This window comes from Diabrotica undecimpunctata, chromosome 5 (assembly GCF_040954645.1).
Source record: "Diabrotica undecimpunctata isolate CICGRU chromosome 5, icDiaUnde3, whole genome shotgun sequence".
In the NCBI taxonomy this organism is placed as follows: Eukaryota; Metazoa; Arthropoda; class Insecta; order Coleoptera; family Chrysomelidae; genus Diabrotica; species Diabrotica undecimpunctata.
In genome coordinates this window covers 55,434,016-55,454,579 of record NC_092807.1, presented here as the reverse complement: position 1 = coordinate 55,454,579, position 20,564 = coordinate 55,434,016, and the positions used below count along the sequence as shown (strand labels likewise).

General features: G+C 32.5%; 1 protein-coding gene across 1 annotated transcript; it reads right to left on the bottom strand.

Moving 5' to 3' along the window:
- Positions 1–3,803: 3,803 nt before the first annotated feature.
- On the bottom strand, positions 3,804–4,391 carry LOC140442195 (uncharacterized). The gene has a single exon (XM_072533273.1). It carries the CDS (start codon positions 4,389–4,391, stop codon positions 3,804–3,806), a length of 588 nt encoding a protein of 195 aa, XP_072389374.1.
- Positions 4,392–20,564: the final 16,173 nt, after the last annotated feature.

The window sequence follows — 20,564 nt, the reverse complement described above, 5'->3', positions numbered from 1 at the left end:
AAAAATAAAATTTGCAATTACTAAATGGCATACTGAATTATTTACTTGGCGTAATTAAAATATTTTCTAGGGAGTGTACATACCGTTCTCATCCAACAGTATTGATTTTGACATTTGTGACAAACCGATCGAAAATTTGTTTACCATCGTACTTATTGATTTCATCTCAACACTGATGTTAAAGCTTTTGAAGTGGTTAACAACTAGAACGCTGCGGAAAGGTTGAAGTGACTAAATCGTTTTAGTCTAGAATTCAAGTGTCAAAAGCAGGACGAGGGAAATATTATATACAAGGAGATGTGAAGAGAGTTTAGTTTTAAAGCGTAATGCTTAAAATAATTAAGAGAGGTCAGACATTAAAACGATTTAATTTTCTAAATATTTTAATTTTATTGTATGTTTATATGAATTTGTTATTAGGTAACAGCAAATTGTCAAATGTATCAAATTAACAACTGAATGATTTTTAAAAATCCGTAGTTCCAAATAAACAGCTGGGTAGCAACATGAAAAAAGAGGAAGTATAAAAACTACTCAGTTTATTTCAAAATAAGCCAAACGCTAAGAATTTGAGTTCAGTGATATATGCTAGGTTTTCAACTGCTAAGGTCTAATTACTTATTTCCTTACGGTAGAAGCGAGCTTAGGGTTTTATAGGTACATATAGAGGATAACTGTTCCTTATAAGACACCTTGTATGTTCCTGAATTTTTAGTGAACTATGTCTTGAGATTATTAAGTATTATCGCTTCGAATACTTATAAGTGTTTTTTTTTTTATTTCAAATTACGTCTCGACTGCTGTGGCCATTGACACGAGGAACTGTATTACAGAAAACAATAAATTAAGTTACATTGATATCTAAAAAAAAAAAGAAAATAAAAAACTAGCGGATAAATAAAAAATTGAAATATAGATAGGTGATACAATTACAACAGGTGATATAATTTACAGTTTTTAAGGAACTCTCTTTCCACGCCGGCGTGGAAAGAGAACTCTTTAAATTAATTAAAAAACGCAAGACTGGTTACCTTGGGCACATATTGAGAGGAGCAAAATATGAAATACCTCAGTTAATCCTACAAGGAAAGATCGAAGGTAGGAGCGGAGCCGGTCACAAACAATTATCCTGGTTAAGAAATATTAAAGAATGGACAGGAATACACAATACAGGCGAGCTGTGTCACGCCGCCAAGAACAGAATTCTAGTAATGAGATAGTCGCCTACGCACTTTGGTGTATGGCATGTGAAGAAGAAGAAGGAACTCTATCACATTAGACATATTGTTTTTGGAATTTAAGATATCACATAAACTTCCGTGGATACCATGTTTGATCCGTGCTGCTGCGTACTGGTTACATTCCACAAGTATATGGTGTACACTTAGACGGGAGTTGCAATATTGGCAGTTTGGAGGTTCTTGGGGAACCATCAGATATCCGTGAGTTAGCCGGGTGTGCCCAATTCTAAACCTTCTAATGATGGTCTTCGATTATCTTTCCGTAGAAACAATTCTAGGTCCTAAAATGTTTGGTTGGATGGACTTTAGTTGCGTAGTGCACCTGTTCCATTGAATTTGCCACATTGAGGTAGATAACTTTTTAATTTCAATTATTATATCTTGAAACATTTGGCATTTTTCATCTGTAAGGTCAGAGCGACGTGCTTTATTTGCTGCGTGGTCAGCATTCTCATTTCCTTTAATACCAACATGTGAAGGATTCCATATCATCGAAAACGAAGTGTTTGATTTAGCAAGTGCTGTACATCTTTCGTGGATCTCATTAACTAAAGGATTTGATGTGTAGATTTTTCTAATGGAATTTATGGATGATAATGAATCTGTACAGATTGCTAAGTTTTTGGTACCCTGCATTGGAACCTCTAGAGCTTTAAGTATAGCGTAGAGTTCTGCTGTGAATATACTGGTCATCTTGGGTAGTCTATACATTGCTAGTCTGTTATTTGTGGAAGTAACAGCACATCCGACACTTTCTTCGTCTTTAGATGCATCTGTGAATATTATGTTATCAAACTTGCCTCTATTAATTATGTCATTAAAAGTTTGTTTCATGAGTATCGTGGAGGTTTCCATTTTCTTATATCTGCACAAATTTACGTTAAAGTCATTTAATATTTTTAGCCAAGGTGGAGTATTGGGCTAAATAATGGGGGTGGTAAGATTTAATTTTCTAAGAGTGGCAATAGAAACTGTAGTGATGAATTAGCAGTAGCTCTACTGTGTGCTCCTGTTAATTGAAAATTTTTAATAAGTTGGAATGATATATTATTTGGGTTTGCAGAGACCTTAGCAAAATAGGAGTTTAGTAGACGTTGTCTTCTAATATTTAGAGGGGGTTCACACGATTCGACATATATGCTTTCTGTAGGGCTAGATCTAAAGGCTCCAAGGCATATTCTTAATGAAGTGTTTTGAATTGTATCTAGTGATTTTAAATAAGTTTTAAGGGCAGACATATATAATATCGATCCATAGTCTAACTTAGATCTTATTAGGGCTCTGTATAAACTTAATAGGACTTCTTCTTCGGCTCCCCATTGTCGATTGGCTAGTGATTTTAAGAGATTTATATTTTTTGAGGCACTGGCTTTAGTTTTTTCTATATGTCTCTTCCATGTTAATTTTTTGTCGAAAATTACCCCTAAAAATTTGTGATTTTCAACTACTTGTAGTGGATGCTCTTTTAATTTTATTAGTGGAAGAGTTTGTTTATATTTTTTGCTAAAGTTAATCACTTTAGACTTTGTAGGCGAGAAGCTAAAACCAATGTTGTTAGACCAGTGAGAAATGTTATCAATAGTATTTTGCAAAAGAGTGCTAGTGGAGCTTGTTACTTTACCCGAGCAGTAAATAACTAGATCATCCGCATAGATATTATGTTTGACAGGGGGTTGTACTAAGGAACTAAGGTCGTTAAGAAGCAGTAAAAATAAGGTTGTGCTGAGGACTGATCCTTGAGGTACTCCTGCCTCCAGGATATATGAGGGAGACATTTTACCATTTGCAGAGACTTTGAAACTTCTGTTAGTTAAAAAATTCTCAACAAATAGATATATGTTTCCAGATAAACTAGACTCTTTAAGTTTTTCTAGAATTGCCGGCCTTGATGCTGTGTCAAAAGCACTTTCTATATCGAGTGAGACAGTTATAAGGTCGTTTCTATTAGAGAATGCTTCTATGATATCGGATTGAAGAGTGATAAGATTATCCATCGTGCAACGATTTGGACCAAATCCTGATTGAGCGGTATTGATAATATTATGGTTTTCAAGATACCAAAGTAAGCGTTTGTTGACAATTTTTTCCAGGAGTTTGCAAAGTGTGCACGTTAATGAGATAGGTCTAAATGACATAGTTGTATTGGCAGAAGTATCATTTTTCTTGAGTGGAACATATGTTGTTGTAGAATTCTAGTAACTTTATTAAGGTATCTTTATGTAGATTTTTTAGGAATATCGGTGGAATGCCATCTGGCCCTGTAGCACTGATCTTTAGGGAGTTAACAGCTTCGACTAATTCGTCGATTGTTAGTGGGAGATTGACAGGATGATCATTGGAATTTGGATTCTTATGTACAACACATTTATTTTTTATGTTTGTTGGTCCAGTACAGTTGTTATCAAGTTTAGATTTATTTAAATAGTATTTGGCAAGTGTGTTTACAATCTGCTGGTCATCAGTTATGACATTGTTATTTTCTATAATGGCTGGAATTTTGTATGTTGTATATCTACCTTTTATCTGTTTTATTTTAGTCCATATTTGACTAGAAGGTGTGTCTTAAGTTATGCTACTGATGTATTTGTTCCATGAGTTCTTTTTGCTTTCTATAACAATTCGCTTAGATTTAGCTTTTAGTTTTCTAAGATTTATTAGGTCCGCTTGGTTTCTAGTTTTACGATATCGGTTTAATGCTTTTTTACAATCTTTTATAGCTAGTTTACATGATTCATTCCACCACGAAACATATTTTTTGGAGGGATCAAAGTAGTATTTACCTATGCATTTTTCAGCGGAAGTTATAATACAATTAATCAACATGTTAAGATCTTCATCAGCAGAATTCGTAAAGGAGATTTCATTTGTTTGTTCCTTGACAATTAAGTTAAATAGATCCCAGTCAGCGTGAGCAATTTTCCACTTAATTTGGCTTTGTCTTTGTGAGTTATCATTGTTAGAAATTAAAATGGGAAAATGGTTACTGCCATAGAGACTTTCCAGTGTTTTCCATGTAAGATGAGTAGATAATTCTGGATTACATATGCTTAAATCAATGGAAGAGAGAGTACCTGTTTGAATATGAAAGTATGTGCTGCTTCCAGTGTTTAGAAAATTAAGGTTGGAATTGAATATGATATTTTCAATCATTTTGCCTCTACCGAAAGTATTACTGGAGCCCCACAGTAATCTTTCTTTACACAGTATGTGCATTAAAATCTCCAACTAAGATAAATGGTTCAGGAAGTTGGTTAGTTAGATTTGTAATTTCGAGAGCTGTTAGGGTATAATAGGGAGGAATATATACGTTGCAAATTACGATTTTATTTGGACACCAAGCAGTAACGGCAACGGCTTCTAGAGTTGTTGTTAAGTGGAATTCTTGGTGGAATATATCTGTAGAAATAAATATGGAGCTCCCACCACTAGCTCGTGCGTGTGATGTTCGTATAAAGTATTAGCCAAAGTAATTTTTAAGGTATGGATTATGGTTTTTAGAGAAATTGGTTTCTTGCAAACAAATGAAATCGGGTGAAGTATCAGCAACGAGCAGTTGGAGATTTTCTAGATGGGGGTAAAACCCATCACAATTCCACTGGATTAAATTGAATGAGAAGAATATTAGAAGGGGGGATTTTTCAGTGGCGACCTTTGGGATCGATCGGAAAGGCACTCATCGTCAGTTAGATCGCTTGATGAAATTGGGTCTGATAAACTTGTGGCTTCAGAGGATTCTAGTTGTAGTTGTTTTTTGATCTTTTTACTTAGACAGGTAAATCGTTTTTTAAGGATCTATCTGAAAGATTTGGATAGATAGTATGCAGGTTTAAAAGTAGACTTTTTACATCATCCGTGAGCTTTTTCGCTTCCGAATAAGGATCAGAATGTCCAAAACTATTTTCAAGGAAGAAAAAGAAATTGTCTATGGGTATTTTAAAGGTTTGTGGGTTCTTTTTGTATGCTTCTTGGATTGTTCTCTTGGTGGTTTCGGTTAATACTAATTCTGTTGGAGTATCAGGTTTATGCTTTTTTTCTTAGCTTTGAGACCTTTTTGGGCGAAGCTGATAGAGGAGGAAGTATATCTAACAATGGTTGAGCTTCTTTCTCAGGAATTTCAGGGCTTGTTAGTTCACTAGGAGTTTCTATTTCAGAGTGTCCTCGTTTTTGAGATATTTGTGGTATGTCAATTTGGTCTGATTGTGTTTCAGTGTTGGATTGAGTTTCAGTGTTGGAGTCTTTATTTTCGATTTGTGGCTCTTTGGCATTATGTGTAGAGGGAGATGAAATTTTTACGGATGAGTTGGGGCTTGTTGGTATATATTCGGTTGGGATTGTATTGTCTGTTGGAGGATTTGGACAGTTGGAGGCTATATGTCCTGTTTGTTTACAGATAAAACAATGTACTTTATCTGTAGAAAGAAAGATTCTGTGTTCATTCCCTTCAAAGGAAATAAGTACTGATGTTTGTAATTCAAAATCTTCGGAGGGAGGGTATACCTAAACTTGGCGTCTCAAACTTAATACGTGTGAATATTCGTCCCCAGGAATGCCTGCTCTTAAATAGGATATAGGAGATGCGATGCGAAGTCCAAGATTTTTAATGCTATTTTCAACTATGTCATGTGGTAAGAAAGGAGATACATTAGATATAATTATTCTTTTAGCAGAGGAAATAAGTCTTCCGATATTTAAAGAAACATCTCCTATCTGTATTATGGGATATGAATCTATGAGCTGCTCAACAAGATTAGTGTTAGAAAGATAGATACAAATGCGATTGTTTGATATCCTAGATGCAAAGGAGACTTGTTTAGTGCCTATTATATCACCTATAGCTTTAACGTATGGTTATGGTAAAGTTTCAGCTTTTTATTCATTTTAAAATAAAAATAGATTGCCGGTTCTAAGGCAATCCTGTTTAAATTTTTTCTTTTGTGATTTTAATCAGTTGAAACAAAAAACAAACCTCAACTAGTAATGAGTAAATTATACATACATTTATTTGTAGTTGAAGGTACACTTATGTTCACTGTTTTTGCACTATGTTTTAGTAAGCACGACCAAATATAAAACGATGTTACTCGTTCGACACCTCGTAGTGGAATCCTATAAGTGTTTAAAAGGCCCTTAAACTTAAAAGACAATTTTATTAATAAATTATGTTTAGAGTTAAAAAATTCATAAGTTCTCACAAACAAATACGTTGTCTTTTAAACCAATTCATTCACGTATTAATTATACAAAATCCTTCTCAAAATTTTGTTGGTTTCAAACTACACTTCTCCTTCATAAAAATTAATTAGTTTGGGTATAATTTATGAAAAACCAAAATCCGATTTTAGTTTTTCGTTGCCAGTTATAATCTAAATATCAATATGCATTCGGACGTGCATATTGGTAGTTACGCTACGATCGAGAAACCTACAATTTTGTGAGACCAACTCACCTTTTTGCCGCTTGCATTCACAGATATATTTTACAATATCTGATTTCTGCCGACTGGGTTCACCCCCCTTGGAGATAACATGTAGTTAACTATCTGTTCCTTTATATTCCAACATCTGTTTTTCTCCAGGCCTATGGCTTTGTCTTAAAGGTTAACACAATTTTAAAGTGTTATTTTGCTGTTAGAAAAATTAGCTTTTATCATTAAATTTACTTATTTTTATGGACAATAAGCAACTTTTTTTTGAGAGTTAATTTTGAGTTTTTTGAGTACTAGATGTAACGTATGATTTGGTAACGTTAATTTTAGAATAAAACGGAACAATGGCCAATGGAATTCGTTCAGATTGCATTATAATACTCATTTGCTTATCATTTTTTATGTTAAGAGATATTAAAGTTTATATTAAAGTAATTTGCATTTTGGGTATATTTAAATTACATAAAAGACTGCAATAAGGTTTCATGTATAAGATTAATGATTACAATATGTGCCATTATCTCCTTATCTACCTTAGGGTAGAAGGGTTATTGATTTTATATATATATATATATATATATATATATATATTTATTTATTAATAAATGTTTTAAAAATTTTGTGTACTAATAAACAATGCTAATATATACAATGTATATTTTTAAACAATAGGTCGTTTTTGATAGAATGTTTTTCTTATCCCATATGTCATAAACTTAAGAGCAGTTATTTATTATACAACTTTTTGTTTGTATTTTTAAAGCAATTGCTAATATTAAATCAACCAAAAACACTGTAGACAGGTGAAGTGTTTTAGTTTTCGTGAACATAGTATTAGAAGAGACGTTAAACGATAAAGATGCATCTGCGGTCACAACCAGACAATACTCCTGCTATTACGCTATTGCGAAGTCGTTATATTTTATTCTGCTACATAGATTTTAAATCCATGTGTTAACAAAACATAAAAAATGTACACATACATTTTGCATTACACACATTAAATGACAAGTAAAATACCTTTTATTTCAAACACTTTATAGTTTGTGTTTCTATTTGCGTTAATCATTCTAGTGGAGTTAGATTAAAATAATACATCAAAATTGAGGCAAATGTATGTTACGCATTATTCCTATAAAAAAAGTTTACAAATAATAATTGGGATTAGTGGAATAATTACAAACTAAATAAATACAAACAAGCGAGACATATGCCAAGAAAAAACGTTTGACTTTTGGCTAGACTATAGCTAAAAGGGTATCATTTTGACATCTGTAAATTTGAAAGTTTTGTTGTTGGCAGCAACAAAATTTTTAGCATCAGCCCAACTCAGCTCAATAGGATTAAGCTCACAATGGTGCGGTGGCAAACGTAAAACGATTTTATTTTGAGCTTTTGCCACTTTATCAATAACATATTTGTTATATTGAGCCTTACGCGGTGCCACTCATAACTATTATATAGTTGTCTTCTAAAAGGGGAAAAATATTCGCAAACCACTTTCCAAAGACGTCGGAGTTCATTTCCTCGTGAAAAATCTTCTAAAAAACCTGTTCTACTCCCAATATCTCTAATAGTGAGTATTTTTCTCTTGCCAGATGGATTTTTTACCTGCTGGAATACCTGACAAAACCTATTTAAAAACTAATGATTTCAAAAATTTGAAATTAAAAAAAAAAATTTAAATTACGAATTCGTCGTGTAGCAGTTTTATCAAAATTGTCCATTTTGTGCAGTATGATTTTTCTGCGCTTGTTCTTTTTTGGTGAAGAAAATTTTTCTGTACTTTTCTTTTCCCTAATAATTCTGTACACAAAATCTTTACGTACTCCGCTGCTAGAAGCAGTGTGTTTAACTAGTCCTGACTAAATGCACGTAGTTTTGACCACTTTTTTTGGAATAAACTCCTCCGCAGAATCTGTAAATACGTCGACATTGTCTGTAAAACTATAAACTAGATCGCAAAACTGTAAACAGTGGAACAAATTGATAAGCATACGGGAGTGGTCACCTTCTTATTAAATAAAAAGTATAAACAAGCAATAAGTTAGAATAAACGCACCTGTCTGTGCAATCACCAGGAAAGCTATTTATCGAAAAATATGTATTAGCCAACGGTAAATCCGGTCCTGACAAATTTGGCAACGCCTTGTTGTTTTAGCGTGCTATCTCTTTTCGTTTTATAGACCTTAGTTTTGATAAAAACAGACCGCAACTCTAAAGATTCTAAAAGTTAGCACACTCGATAAACAACCTAAATTTTTATTTATCGATAACACCTTTTTAACATGGTTGTAGATTTTGGTCTACTACCATTCATGTATTACCATCTTCTCTACCATCTTCCTTACCTATTCAAACTGATATACTCTCTCCAGCTTGTTCCTTCTTCTTTCTCATCTAACACACTTCAATAGGGTATGTGTCACAGTCTCCAAAGTATTTGCGGTCAAACCGTTGCCCACCGTTGCAATAAATCAACTAGCGGAAGGTTAACGTAAGGTATAATTTCACTAGTGTATTTTGTTTCTAGCGTAACAAAGGAAAGTTGTTAATTTAACATTTGTGTAACTAATAAAAAACACTATATAATGACGGTATAAGTACCCGGGTATATACGAAATTAATAACACATATAAGTATAAAGAATTAATTTGTTATGATTTTAAAGGTATACTTCTGGTTTAATAATATTTTTACACACTCCACTCGTTACCAACTGGGTATTCGCATGCAAGTTATAACTTCTTTAAGTTGTCTAACTGATAGCTCAAAATTCAGCTCGACGCACTTTTTAAATTTATCGACCGATACTACGCGAGAAATCAGACTTCAAATCATTATTTGATTGATATTAAGTGAAAGTATCAGTACTCTTAATTTTATAAAAATCCAGCTGATGGTGAAGCTAAAAAATAAACCAGTATCGAACAATAGAAAGAATGTGTTTTAGATAAAAATATTAAAGAGGAACCAGCTCTTCAATCTGCAATTTCTTTAAGCAAACATGGTACACAGTGGCGTCATACAAGAAAGCTGTGATAGTGTTGAGCACTATTATAATTACATAAAACAATATTTCAAAAGTGCAGCAGAAGAAGCCCTGGGTAAATATGAAAAAACCGAAAGAAGAAAGCCATATTGGTGGGATGAAGAAATCGAAGAAAATATAAAGATTCATCATCATCATCATCACTGGCTCGACAACCCTTCTTGGGTCTTGGTCTGTTCCAGGATTCTTCTCCATTCTGATCTGTTTCGTGCTTTTTTTCTCCAGTCTTTTACTTTTAAGGTTGTTATATCATTTTCTATTTGTTCTAAGTATCTTAGCTTCGGTCTTCCTCATGTTCTTTTTCCTACTGGCAATTGTTTGAATATTTTGTTTGGTATTTCGCCTTCTTCCATTCTTTCTACATGTCTTATACAACGCAGCCGTTCTATTCTAATGAATGTTATAATATCCGGATCCTGGTATATTTTGTATAGTTCAGAGTATCTTCTTCGCCATATTCCGTTTTCTTTTATGCCCCTATATATGTGTCGCAAGATTTTTCTTTCGAAGGTGGCTAACAACGTTTCCTCTCTTTTAGTGAGTGTCCAGGTTTCTGAGCCGTATGTGAGTACCGGTCTTATTAGGGTTTTATATATTTGGCATTTTAATGGCATGGCTTAATTAGTTGCCTAATTAAGCCATGGTAACATTTATTTGCAATAAATATTCAAATACTCTTCACTTCGGATATTGCTCCAGAATAAACACTTACTTGGGGGGTAGCAGAAGCACCGAAAGCTGGAAAATACTTCAATCTCTTCGACAAGATAAGACTAAAGACATCATCTCACCGATCAGCCTAGATAAATGGGACGAATACATCGCAAATATACTGGCGGAAAAAAAGGCAGAATATTTGCAAACACCTCAAACACAATCAGAGGTGCAGGTACATACAATAGCTTCCCCAATTAGGATTGACGACAAAGAATTAGCACGAGCATGCCAAGGAATAAAGAATACAAAATCACTAGGTCCTGGCAATATTCCACCTGAGCTACTCTAGTACGGTACAAGCAAATTATATAAGCAGCGCCAGCCTTTACCAAAAATGTATTAACGGAGAGAGTATACCGGAGGAGTAAAGGACATCGTTTATTACGACAATACGTAAGAGGAGAAGTAAAGATGTATGTGACAATTATCGCATCTCGAGCAGTATCTCGAGAGTTTATGGGAAACTCATCAAAAAGAGGCTTTAAAGCAGGTAGATCAACTATTGACCATCTGTTTACTGTCACTCAGCGAATCGAAAAAAAGTAGCACGCAATCAACCAATACATCTTCTATACGTGGACCTTAAAAAAGCTTATGATAGTTTGCCACAATAAAAACTCTGGCAAACTTTCGGGAAAACCACTATTAGTGTAACCTTAATCAAGGCTGTTCAAGACCTCTACAAAAGGAGTTATCCAAGGGTTTCACTATCAGCAAAGGATGCTGCGTGTCTACCACTTTGTTCAAGATCTACTCGGAGCAAGCGATGAAGACGTGGAAAAGAAAATGCAAAAACATGGAAATTCCTCTAAACGACGCAATGTTGTACACATTGAGTTATGCAAAGGACCAAATAGTGATGGCCCAAGACTATAAAGACCTCGAATATATGACCCGTAAACTTATCGAAGAATACGAACTATGAGGGCTAGACGTAATATTAACCAGGGAAGACAAGCCATTGGGCAATTAAACAGTGTACTGTGGGACAAAACAATCTCCAAACAAAACAAACACCAAATCTATAACAGCATTATAAAAAGCATTGTTACCTATGGAAGTGAGGTATGGCCACTGAAAGGAAAAAAATTTAAAAGCATTAGAAGCAACAAAAATGGACTTCTGGAGAATAGCGGCTGGAAAATCAAGATTAGACAGAGTTCTTCTTCTTAGGTTGCCTGTCCGTTCCGAACGTTGGCGATCATCTTGGCTATGATGACTTTGTTGGTTGCTATACGAAATAGCTGTGTTGAGGTCTTTCTATACCATGCTCTCAGGTTAGCAAGCTAGGATATTCTTCTTCTTCCTGGAGCCCTTTTTTCTTCAATTTTACCTTGCAAAATGCATTGAAGTAGCTCGTATCTGCCTTGATTTCTCATTATTGTCCCAATTACTGCAGCTTACTGCTCTTCACGATGTTGACCAAAGATAGAGTTAGAAAGGAAATAATACGAGAGATTATGGGTGTTAAGCACAATATAACAGAGGACATCGGAATAAATCAGCTTAGATGGTATGGACATTACCAAAGAATGAATGAACACGAAATACCAAAAAAAGTATTGAACTGGACACCGCATGGAAGAAGAAAGCAAGGTAGATCGAGATTAAGTTGGAGAGAAGGACTCAATAAAGACTTAATGAAGAAGGGAGTTAAAAAAAACCTTTGGATCGACCGACATAAATGGAGACTGGAAATCAGAAGACGGCGTAGAACGTTATAAACTGATTTATCGATTAATTGATAGTCCAGTTATTATATAGAAAAAGGTCCTTGACAAAAACAATGAAATAATAAAGAAGTCTAGAATTTTTAAAATGTCATCAAAAATTTCTGGAATGTCTAGTAAAGTGTGGAACGTCAGAAAATATATACAAATAGGTGTTTTTGAGAGTTTGTAAGAGTAGTATTTTTTAAGTTTCTGTCTATGAGTTATTGTAAACAAGAATTGTAATATTGTCCCTATTCCAATAAATCCACCACCTTTAAACACCATCGTTTGATTTGAAATAATATTTTACAGTGTACCTAATAGACGAAACCTCTCAACTTGTGTGGTGTGTATTTAGCTGAACAAGGATCTACTAAAGAAGCATATAATCTCAAGAACAATAAGAAAACAGCTCCGTAAATGCCCCTAGCCCTTTAATTAAGTACAGAAGAGGAGCAACCTACATTTCGGGAAAGTTATATCCGATGAATGGGAGTAGCAGCGTTGTTTAAATAAATAACTTTAGACTTGTACTCCTAGCAGAGATAATTATTAAATAAGTTTAGTAAATCGTAGCCGACAAAGAAGATTATCATTTTGCTGTTCGAAAGTTTATCCTGCTGAGTACCTCCATAGTTTATATTGTTTAGCATTTGACTTGAATATACGAAACATGCTAAATTTAAATGACTTTAGTTTCAAAATACAGTATATTGGGCTAAATAAGTTGATTTATAAGTACACAATCAGATATAAATGTATTAGAAATAACAAAAAAAAATTATTTCATTAAAATAAAATGGCTATAAGAGCGTTATAAGTGAATTTGAAATAAAACCCAAAAATTTGCAACATTTTTACGTTTATACTATCTCTAGTAACTTAATTAAAAATCCTATAGTGGAACAAAGCCTCTAATAAATCTAAAATTTCGATATTATAATATGGATATATTAGTGTTTGTTTTGAAATGTTTGATTTGTTACCGTCCTAAAAGATTGTAATTAATATATAATTAAGATGAATATTAACATTATAAAATGAATGAATTGTAAATGAATTATAAAATTTAAAATTTTAAATTAAAAAAAAGAGTATTTAATAAAATATATAATTTCTAAATAAGATATAATATTTCTTCGAATTGCATATCGTCAATATGCATTCTGACATTACATGCAATTACATCAGTGAATATATCATTATAAAATTTAAGTTCTTTCAAATAATGTTGCTATGGGCTTATACTAGTTTACTCCTGCAGATTTTAATACCCTACAGAAAAGAGTCACAAGTAAATTCGCTCCGGTTATATATTTCTTAGAAAAGATAGTTTAAAAATGCCTTTAGTAAGTACACAATGAATAATAATGAATAGCCAGAGTAACTGTAAATAGACAATATTATCTTCAAAATACAAAACTGACACATTAAAAAACATGACTAGGTTTTTTTACTAAGTTGTCATTCCATCGTTTTCGTAGTATTCCTATTGATCGTTTTCCTATTGGAAAACCGTCTTCTGTCGTCTTTACTACTCTATTTGTCGTCATTCGGCTTATATGATCATTCCATTCTACTTTTCTATTTCTTTCCAGTCCTTGATGTTCTCCAATTTGCATCTACGTCGTATATCTGTACTTCTAGTTCTGTCTCATAGTGTTTTACTATTAATTTTTTTAAGCGGTTTTATTTCTTTTCTTTCTCTGTATCAGATCGTATTTCTGCCGCGTATGTCATTATTTCTCTGATGACTGTTTTGTAAATTCTGTCTTTTATTTCTTTCCCGATACTTTTATTTCCCCGTATTGTTTCATTCAGGCAAACAGCGGCTCTGTTTGCTCTATTCACTTGGTCTTTCACTTCAGTTTCGAGCTTTCCGTAGCTAGATAATGTGCTTTAGATATTTAAACTCCATCACTTGTTCTATTATCTGACCTTTCAGCTCCAATTTACATCTGAGTAAATTTTTTGTTTTAACCATGCATTTTGACTTTTGTCGGGAAACTAATATGTTATATTTGTTAAATTTTATTGCGGTTATATTACATTGGTGTAGCATATGTTGTAAATCATCTTTACTCTAAAAGAGTAGTATTGCGTCGTCTGCATAGCAGATTATTTAAAGTTGATTTGCTCCCGTTTTGGTATCCTTTTGTAGTTCTTACTTTTTTTTTGTCCATAATCAGGTTGAACAATAGAGGACTCGGAAATTTCCCTGCCTTTTCCCATTGCCTGTCCTTAAATTTAACCTTAACTCAAACTGGATGCGGGAACATCGTACACAATACCCGCAAAAGGTAAACGTATGGGCTGGTATTGTACGAAATAAAATCATTGGACCCTACTATTTCGAAGGTAATTTAAACGGGCCAGCATACCTTAAGTTTTTAAGTAGATATCTCGTACCTACTTTAGTTAATTTATTCCCAAGTACCATTAATCTTGAAGGTTTTGATAAAAGTTTATGGTTTCAACAGGATGGTGCGCCTCCGCATTATGCTTTAGATGTTCGAAGGTACCTGGACGAAATTTTTCCGAACAGGTGGATTGGAAGACGTGGACATATTGAATGGTCAGCGAGGTCGCCAGACCTCAATCCTTTGGATTATTTTATGTTGGGTAATTTAAAGAATGTTGTTTGTAAAACGAAACCTGCAAATATTAAAGATTAAAAAAAAAAGAATTCGTAAAGAAATAAACAATATTTCTCAAGAAAGCATAAACAAGGTTCTACAAAAATTTGTACAACGTTTGGATTACTATCAAATACAACAAGGGCTACAATTCGAACACTTAAGATTAAGTCATATATTAATTACTGGATTACTTTCAAGTTATTTATTATAATTTATTAATATTATAAATCAATAAAAATTAATTTTCTAAGCGCATATCTTTTAAATTATATCCGTTAGACCCCCCAGTATTATACTTTTTTGGAATCAGCTCATTTTTATCGATCAAAAAATTTCCTAAAATACAGGGTGTTACATTTAAAAAAAGAGCCGATAACGTCATCACTCTAATGTGTATCACCTTGTATAATGAAATTTTATTGTAAAATGTAGAACATAAAATTTAAAAATCGACGTGTTTTAGATTTTTTTAAAAAGGCTTATCATTTAGGAATTATAGAATTTATGCCATACTTTACGGACACACTGTATATCGATACTAAGGTATTATGATGTTATTGCTCATATTTTCTTATTTATTATTTGATTTTGTTTTTCCGTGTCAGAAATTGCAAGTGATATTATTGCAAGTGAAGTGGTATTATTTAAAAAAGATTGGTTATTAGTATTCTACCTGGAATTGTATGATAAGAAACATAAGTGGTGCGTATCTCAATATCATTACTATAGTTACGGTTTGAATGTCTTTAGTCCATCATGGAGAAATTTAAAATCAGTAACAGGATAAGTGAAAAGGATAAGTTCATTCTAGTTATTGACAATATTACAAGTATAACTTCCATAAAATGCTTGCTAACAATATCAAACGTTGGCAGTGTGTAGAAAGAAGTTGCAAATCTTCTTCTTCTTCTTCCTTCTTGTATGTAGGCTTTAAAGCCTGTTTCTTCTTCAATATTAGCCTCCTAAATTGTTTAAATTATTGCGTCATTTTTTTCTTGATCTGCCAATACTGTTTCGTCCATTTGGTGACTTATCCCGTGCTATTGGTACTATCCTATCCTCTGCCATTCTACTAATCTGTTCGTTCCACTCCTGTTTCCGATTTGTCACCCATCCATTTACATATTTACATCTTCTTATGTTTTCGCTTCCCTCCCTATCCAACAGACTTTTCCCTGATATTCGTCGAAGTATTTTCATCTGTGTTGTTTCTAGTAGTCGTCTCGTTTTAGATGTGTCAGGTACTATCTCTGCCGTGGATGTTAATGTAGGTCTAATTGCTGCTTTATAGATTTTTGTTTTTGTGTCTTGTCTAAGGTGTTTGTTCTTCCAGATTGTGTCATTAAGAGATCCCACCGCTTTACTTGCTTTTAAGCTTTGTTATCGTACTTCTTCTTTAACGTCTCCGTAACTAGTTATGTTTATTCCCAAATATTTAAACCTTGCTGCCTGCTTTATTATTTTTCCACCAATTTCGATTTTACATCGTAGTGGGTATTTAGATATTGTCATACATTTGGTTTTTTCTGGTGATTTTATCATATTGTATTTCTTGACTGTTGTATTGAAGATGTGTGTTAATCTTTGGAGCTTGTCTTCTATCTCAGCGATTAATGCGGCGTTGTCTGCATAAAATAATATTTGGATTTTTTTGTTACGTATTCTGTAGCCATGGCCTTTACGTACTGCTTGTATTATTTCGTCCATTATTATATTAAAGAGAAGGGGACTTAACGAGTCACCCTGTCTGACTCCGCTTTGTACTGGTATACACTGTGTTAGTTTTTCATTTATCTTTGCCTGTATTCGATTATGGAAGAAGATGTTTTCGATGGTTTGTATAATATTGATTGGTATATTTCTTTTATACAGAAGGTGTAGGGCATGTACGACTTGTATGCGAGCGAAAACCTTTGTCAGGTCTATAAGACGTATATATGCCGGTTTATTGCACTCGATGGCCTTTTCTGTGATTTGTCTTAGTACAAATACGGCGTCTACGCAGGATTTTCCAGATCTGAATCCTTGTTGTTGATCTGATAAAGTTGTTAGTTTATTGATTTTGTTGGTTAGGACTTTTGTCGTAAGCTTAAGTGCGGTGTTCAGTAGTTTTATACATCTATATTATTTGTTGAAGTCTTCTTCATCTCCTTTCTGGAACGTTGGTATCATTATGCTGTTTCTCCATGGGGCTGGTATTTTGCAGTATAATATTAGTTTTTTTATAAGTTTTGTAATCTCTAGGGTTATATTTTCTCCTCCGTGTTTTAAAAGCTCTTTAGATATTTCGTCTGGTCCTGGTGAGTTTCTATTTTTGAGTGAATTTATGGCTACCTCTACTTCCTGAAAACTGATTTCTATTTCGTGTCTTAATTCAGGTACGTTATTGTGTTGATTATTATTTTCTTTTCCTTTAAACACTTCCGTCAGGTATCTTTCCCATTCGTTTGATGGTATGTTATTTTATTTCTTCAATTCTGCTATTTATTTCCGTTGGTTTCTTATAAATCTCCGTATTTGTTTTTGTGTCGCTTTCCATCTTTTTTGTAAACTGTTCCCAGTGGTCATTTTTTCTTCTTACCAACTGCTTTGTTTCATTTCGTATTCTTAAAATTGTGTTAGTTGCAAATCATTTGTTAAAACATTTAGTATGTGTAACAGTATAGTTAAATTTAGTGATAACCACAACCATGAAAGTTTATCAAACACATTCAAACACATAAATCGGCAAAAATGAAGTAATGGTGTTTAATAATTTCTAATAAAATGTCTAAACCAGTTACCAATATTTTTTTAAAATAGGGACAAAAATGAAGTGAATGTAATCTGAATAATCTAATTCCACTGCCCCGTATATAAATATATATATATATATATATATATATATATATATATATATATATATATATATATATATATATATATATATATATATATATATATATATATATATATATTGTTATGATTTATTTTATCCGCCAAAGATAAAATTAAAATTACTAAATAGATCATCTCAATAGATTTTCAAGATATCCTGGAGAGTTGTTATGCTATGTAAAAATTAAAAATAATATTGGTTTGCTCTTAATATATTTCAAATTATAAAATATAATAGTTCAAAATATTTCAACTGATAAACTATAAAAGATATTTTAAAGAAATGAAAGTCCATTATCTTTGGATTACCTATAGTAAACAAAATGCATAAATTATTTTCTTTGTAAAATATATTTGAGTGAACGTAGTGAATTGAACAATACGACCGGGTTTTCCAAATGGACTTGTACAGAGAATAAAGATAATAGGGTAGAATTTAGAAATTATATTTCTCCGTTAATTTTTAAGAATTTGTAGAAACGATTAACATGTTAATAGTTTTTAGGAAAGTTATAATTGTAGTTAAGGTTGTTGTTTGTTATCTAAATGGGGATAAATATGACGAACTTTGATTGGCAAAGAGTGAAAAAAAGTGGGAGAGATAGATGAATGAGAGTTTAGCTAGATTTTAGAGAAAAAAAAGATCATCAGTTGTTTTTCAAGGGTGCAAGGCGAACAGTCGTAGTTCTTTGGCGGTTCCCAAGTGATAGTAAGCATTAGAAGTGAATGTTTGTGAGTTTTCGTGGACTAAGTGTATCCTGACGGAAGCTGATCCAGTAAAATATTGTAAGTCATACTTTTCTGCTTATATATTCCAAGAGTCACTGTTCAGGCCGGAACGAGAGATTCAGTTTATCGAGAGGAGAAGAAGTTTATCTTTTGAACGATACGTGCATCTGAAGGGGATCATTGAAGACGAGAGGCTCGCAATAGTTTGTTGTAAGATTGCTGATTACCTAGGGAACTGCTAAGAATAGATAGTGTAGGCTACAAGGAACAAGAATTTAGACAACTCATCATCAGAGAGATAGTTTTTTTTTCATTCATCAGTTTTTCCTTTATCAACAAAGTTTTTTTTTAATTGCTTTAGAAAAGATAGAAATATTTATCAGGAGATATAGAACAACAATTTTGATTTGAAATTTTAATTTATATAGTATATAACATTAATTTTTGATGGTTCACGTACGCAGAACAAAATTTTGATAATCATTGTATGAGATATTTTTTCTTTAAGATATTTGAGTGTGAATTTTATTTCAATATATAATTTTGTATCATATATGTTTATTATTCCGGTATTCCTCAGACCTTACCTATCATATGTAAAGCATAGATATTAAAGCACGAATATAACCCTGAGATAAGAGAATTAAATAGTGTGATAAAATCATAATTGCATCATTTAAATAAGTTTAATTAATTAATTAATTAACTAATTAATTGCATGGCGCATCTCTGACTTTTAATATTAAATTAATATATATATATATATATATATATATATATATATATATATATATATATTAGTAATTGATATTTGTGTGTAAACGTTGTAAATTGTCGGTCCATCTTGTTGGAGGACACCCTCTATTTTTGAATAATTTTCTCTGGGTCTCTAGTTGATAATTCTTTTGCAATTCTTGCTACATGGCATGTTCAATTCCATTTTAAGGTTGTTATTTTTCCACAATATCTTGTACATTGGTTCTTTTTCGGATTTTTGTGATGAAAATTCGATGTCTAAAAGATAGACCCAACATTGGTCGTTCCACTGTATATTATGTTAATCGTATTTAATTTCGTGTTCTGTTTATTAAGATTATAGTTCATTGCTATCTTCAATAGTTAAACACATGTCGGGTACATTGAATAACAGCCTTTTGCTTAAAACAAGTGTAAGATTTGACACGCAGATTATCAAAGTCGGCCTGTATCAGTCCTATTCTTTGGAGGATTTCGTATGTTTAATTATACCTACAATAGGTATTTTCTGGCCTAGATATTCATAAGAGGCAGTCTTTTTTATCTGAGTTTTTAAGTCTTTATACTTTTGCAGAAAACGAAGTTTGTAATAAGGTTTGTTATATCTTATTTTTTAAGTGTGAGTACATTTTACTGATTAGATGTTATCTTTTCGTTGAATAATATTTTAAATACTTGTAGTGTATGTCCATCTACTTTTAAGAGTTTGGTTTCTATTTCGTCTTAACTAGGTGATTTTTTATTGTTATATCGGTCAGTGCGTTTATTATCTCTCGCATAATGTAAAATTCAGCGATGTTCTCTTAATATTGATAAATGACAGGGCTATTGTGATGTAGGTCATATTTTATTGATGTTTTCCATATAACTCTTTGTAAAAAGTTTTCATTATCTCCAGGATTTCGTACCTATTTGCTATTAATTGTCTTCTTATATTTCTTATTTCGCAGATGTTATTCCAGCGTGAGACAAATTTTGTCTAAAAACTTTTATCCTTTTATTGTCTTCTTTGAAATTATTTTATTTGGTAGCCTCAATTCATTCATTTTTTTCTTAACTTATCTTTAAGTTCTCTTTATATTATTCTATTAATTTTTCATCAATCCTCAAAGTCAAACATTCCAAACTACTTTTTATTTGAGGTTTCACTAGATCAAGCGCCAGTTTTTAGGTGAGCTCTTGTGTTAGCAACAGTTTCCTTTTTCGGTGCATTAGAACCACGTAAAAATATCATTGAGTTATGTTCCACAATATTTAGCAGGTTAAAAAAAAGGCATAATGGCCAACGACGCGTCTTTCTGTTTGTAGAATATGTGGGACATAGATGGTCCAAGGTGTCTACTCCTTACTTAGTGGAATTATAAAATCGAATGATCTCTGGTATGGAAGTGGTATTTGATTCGTCACCTTTTTCAT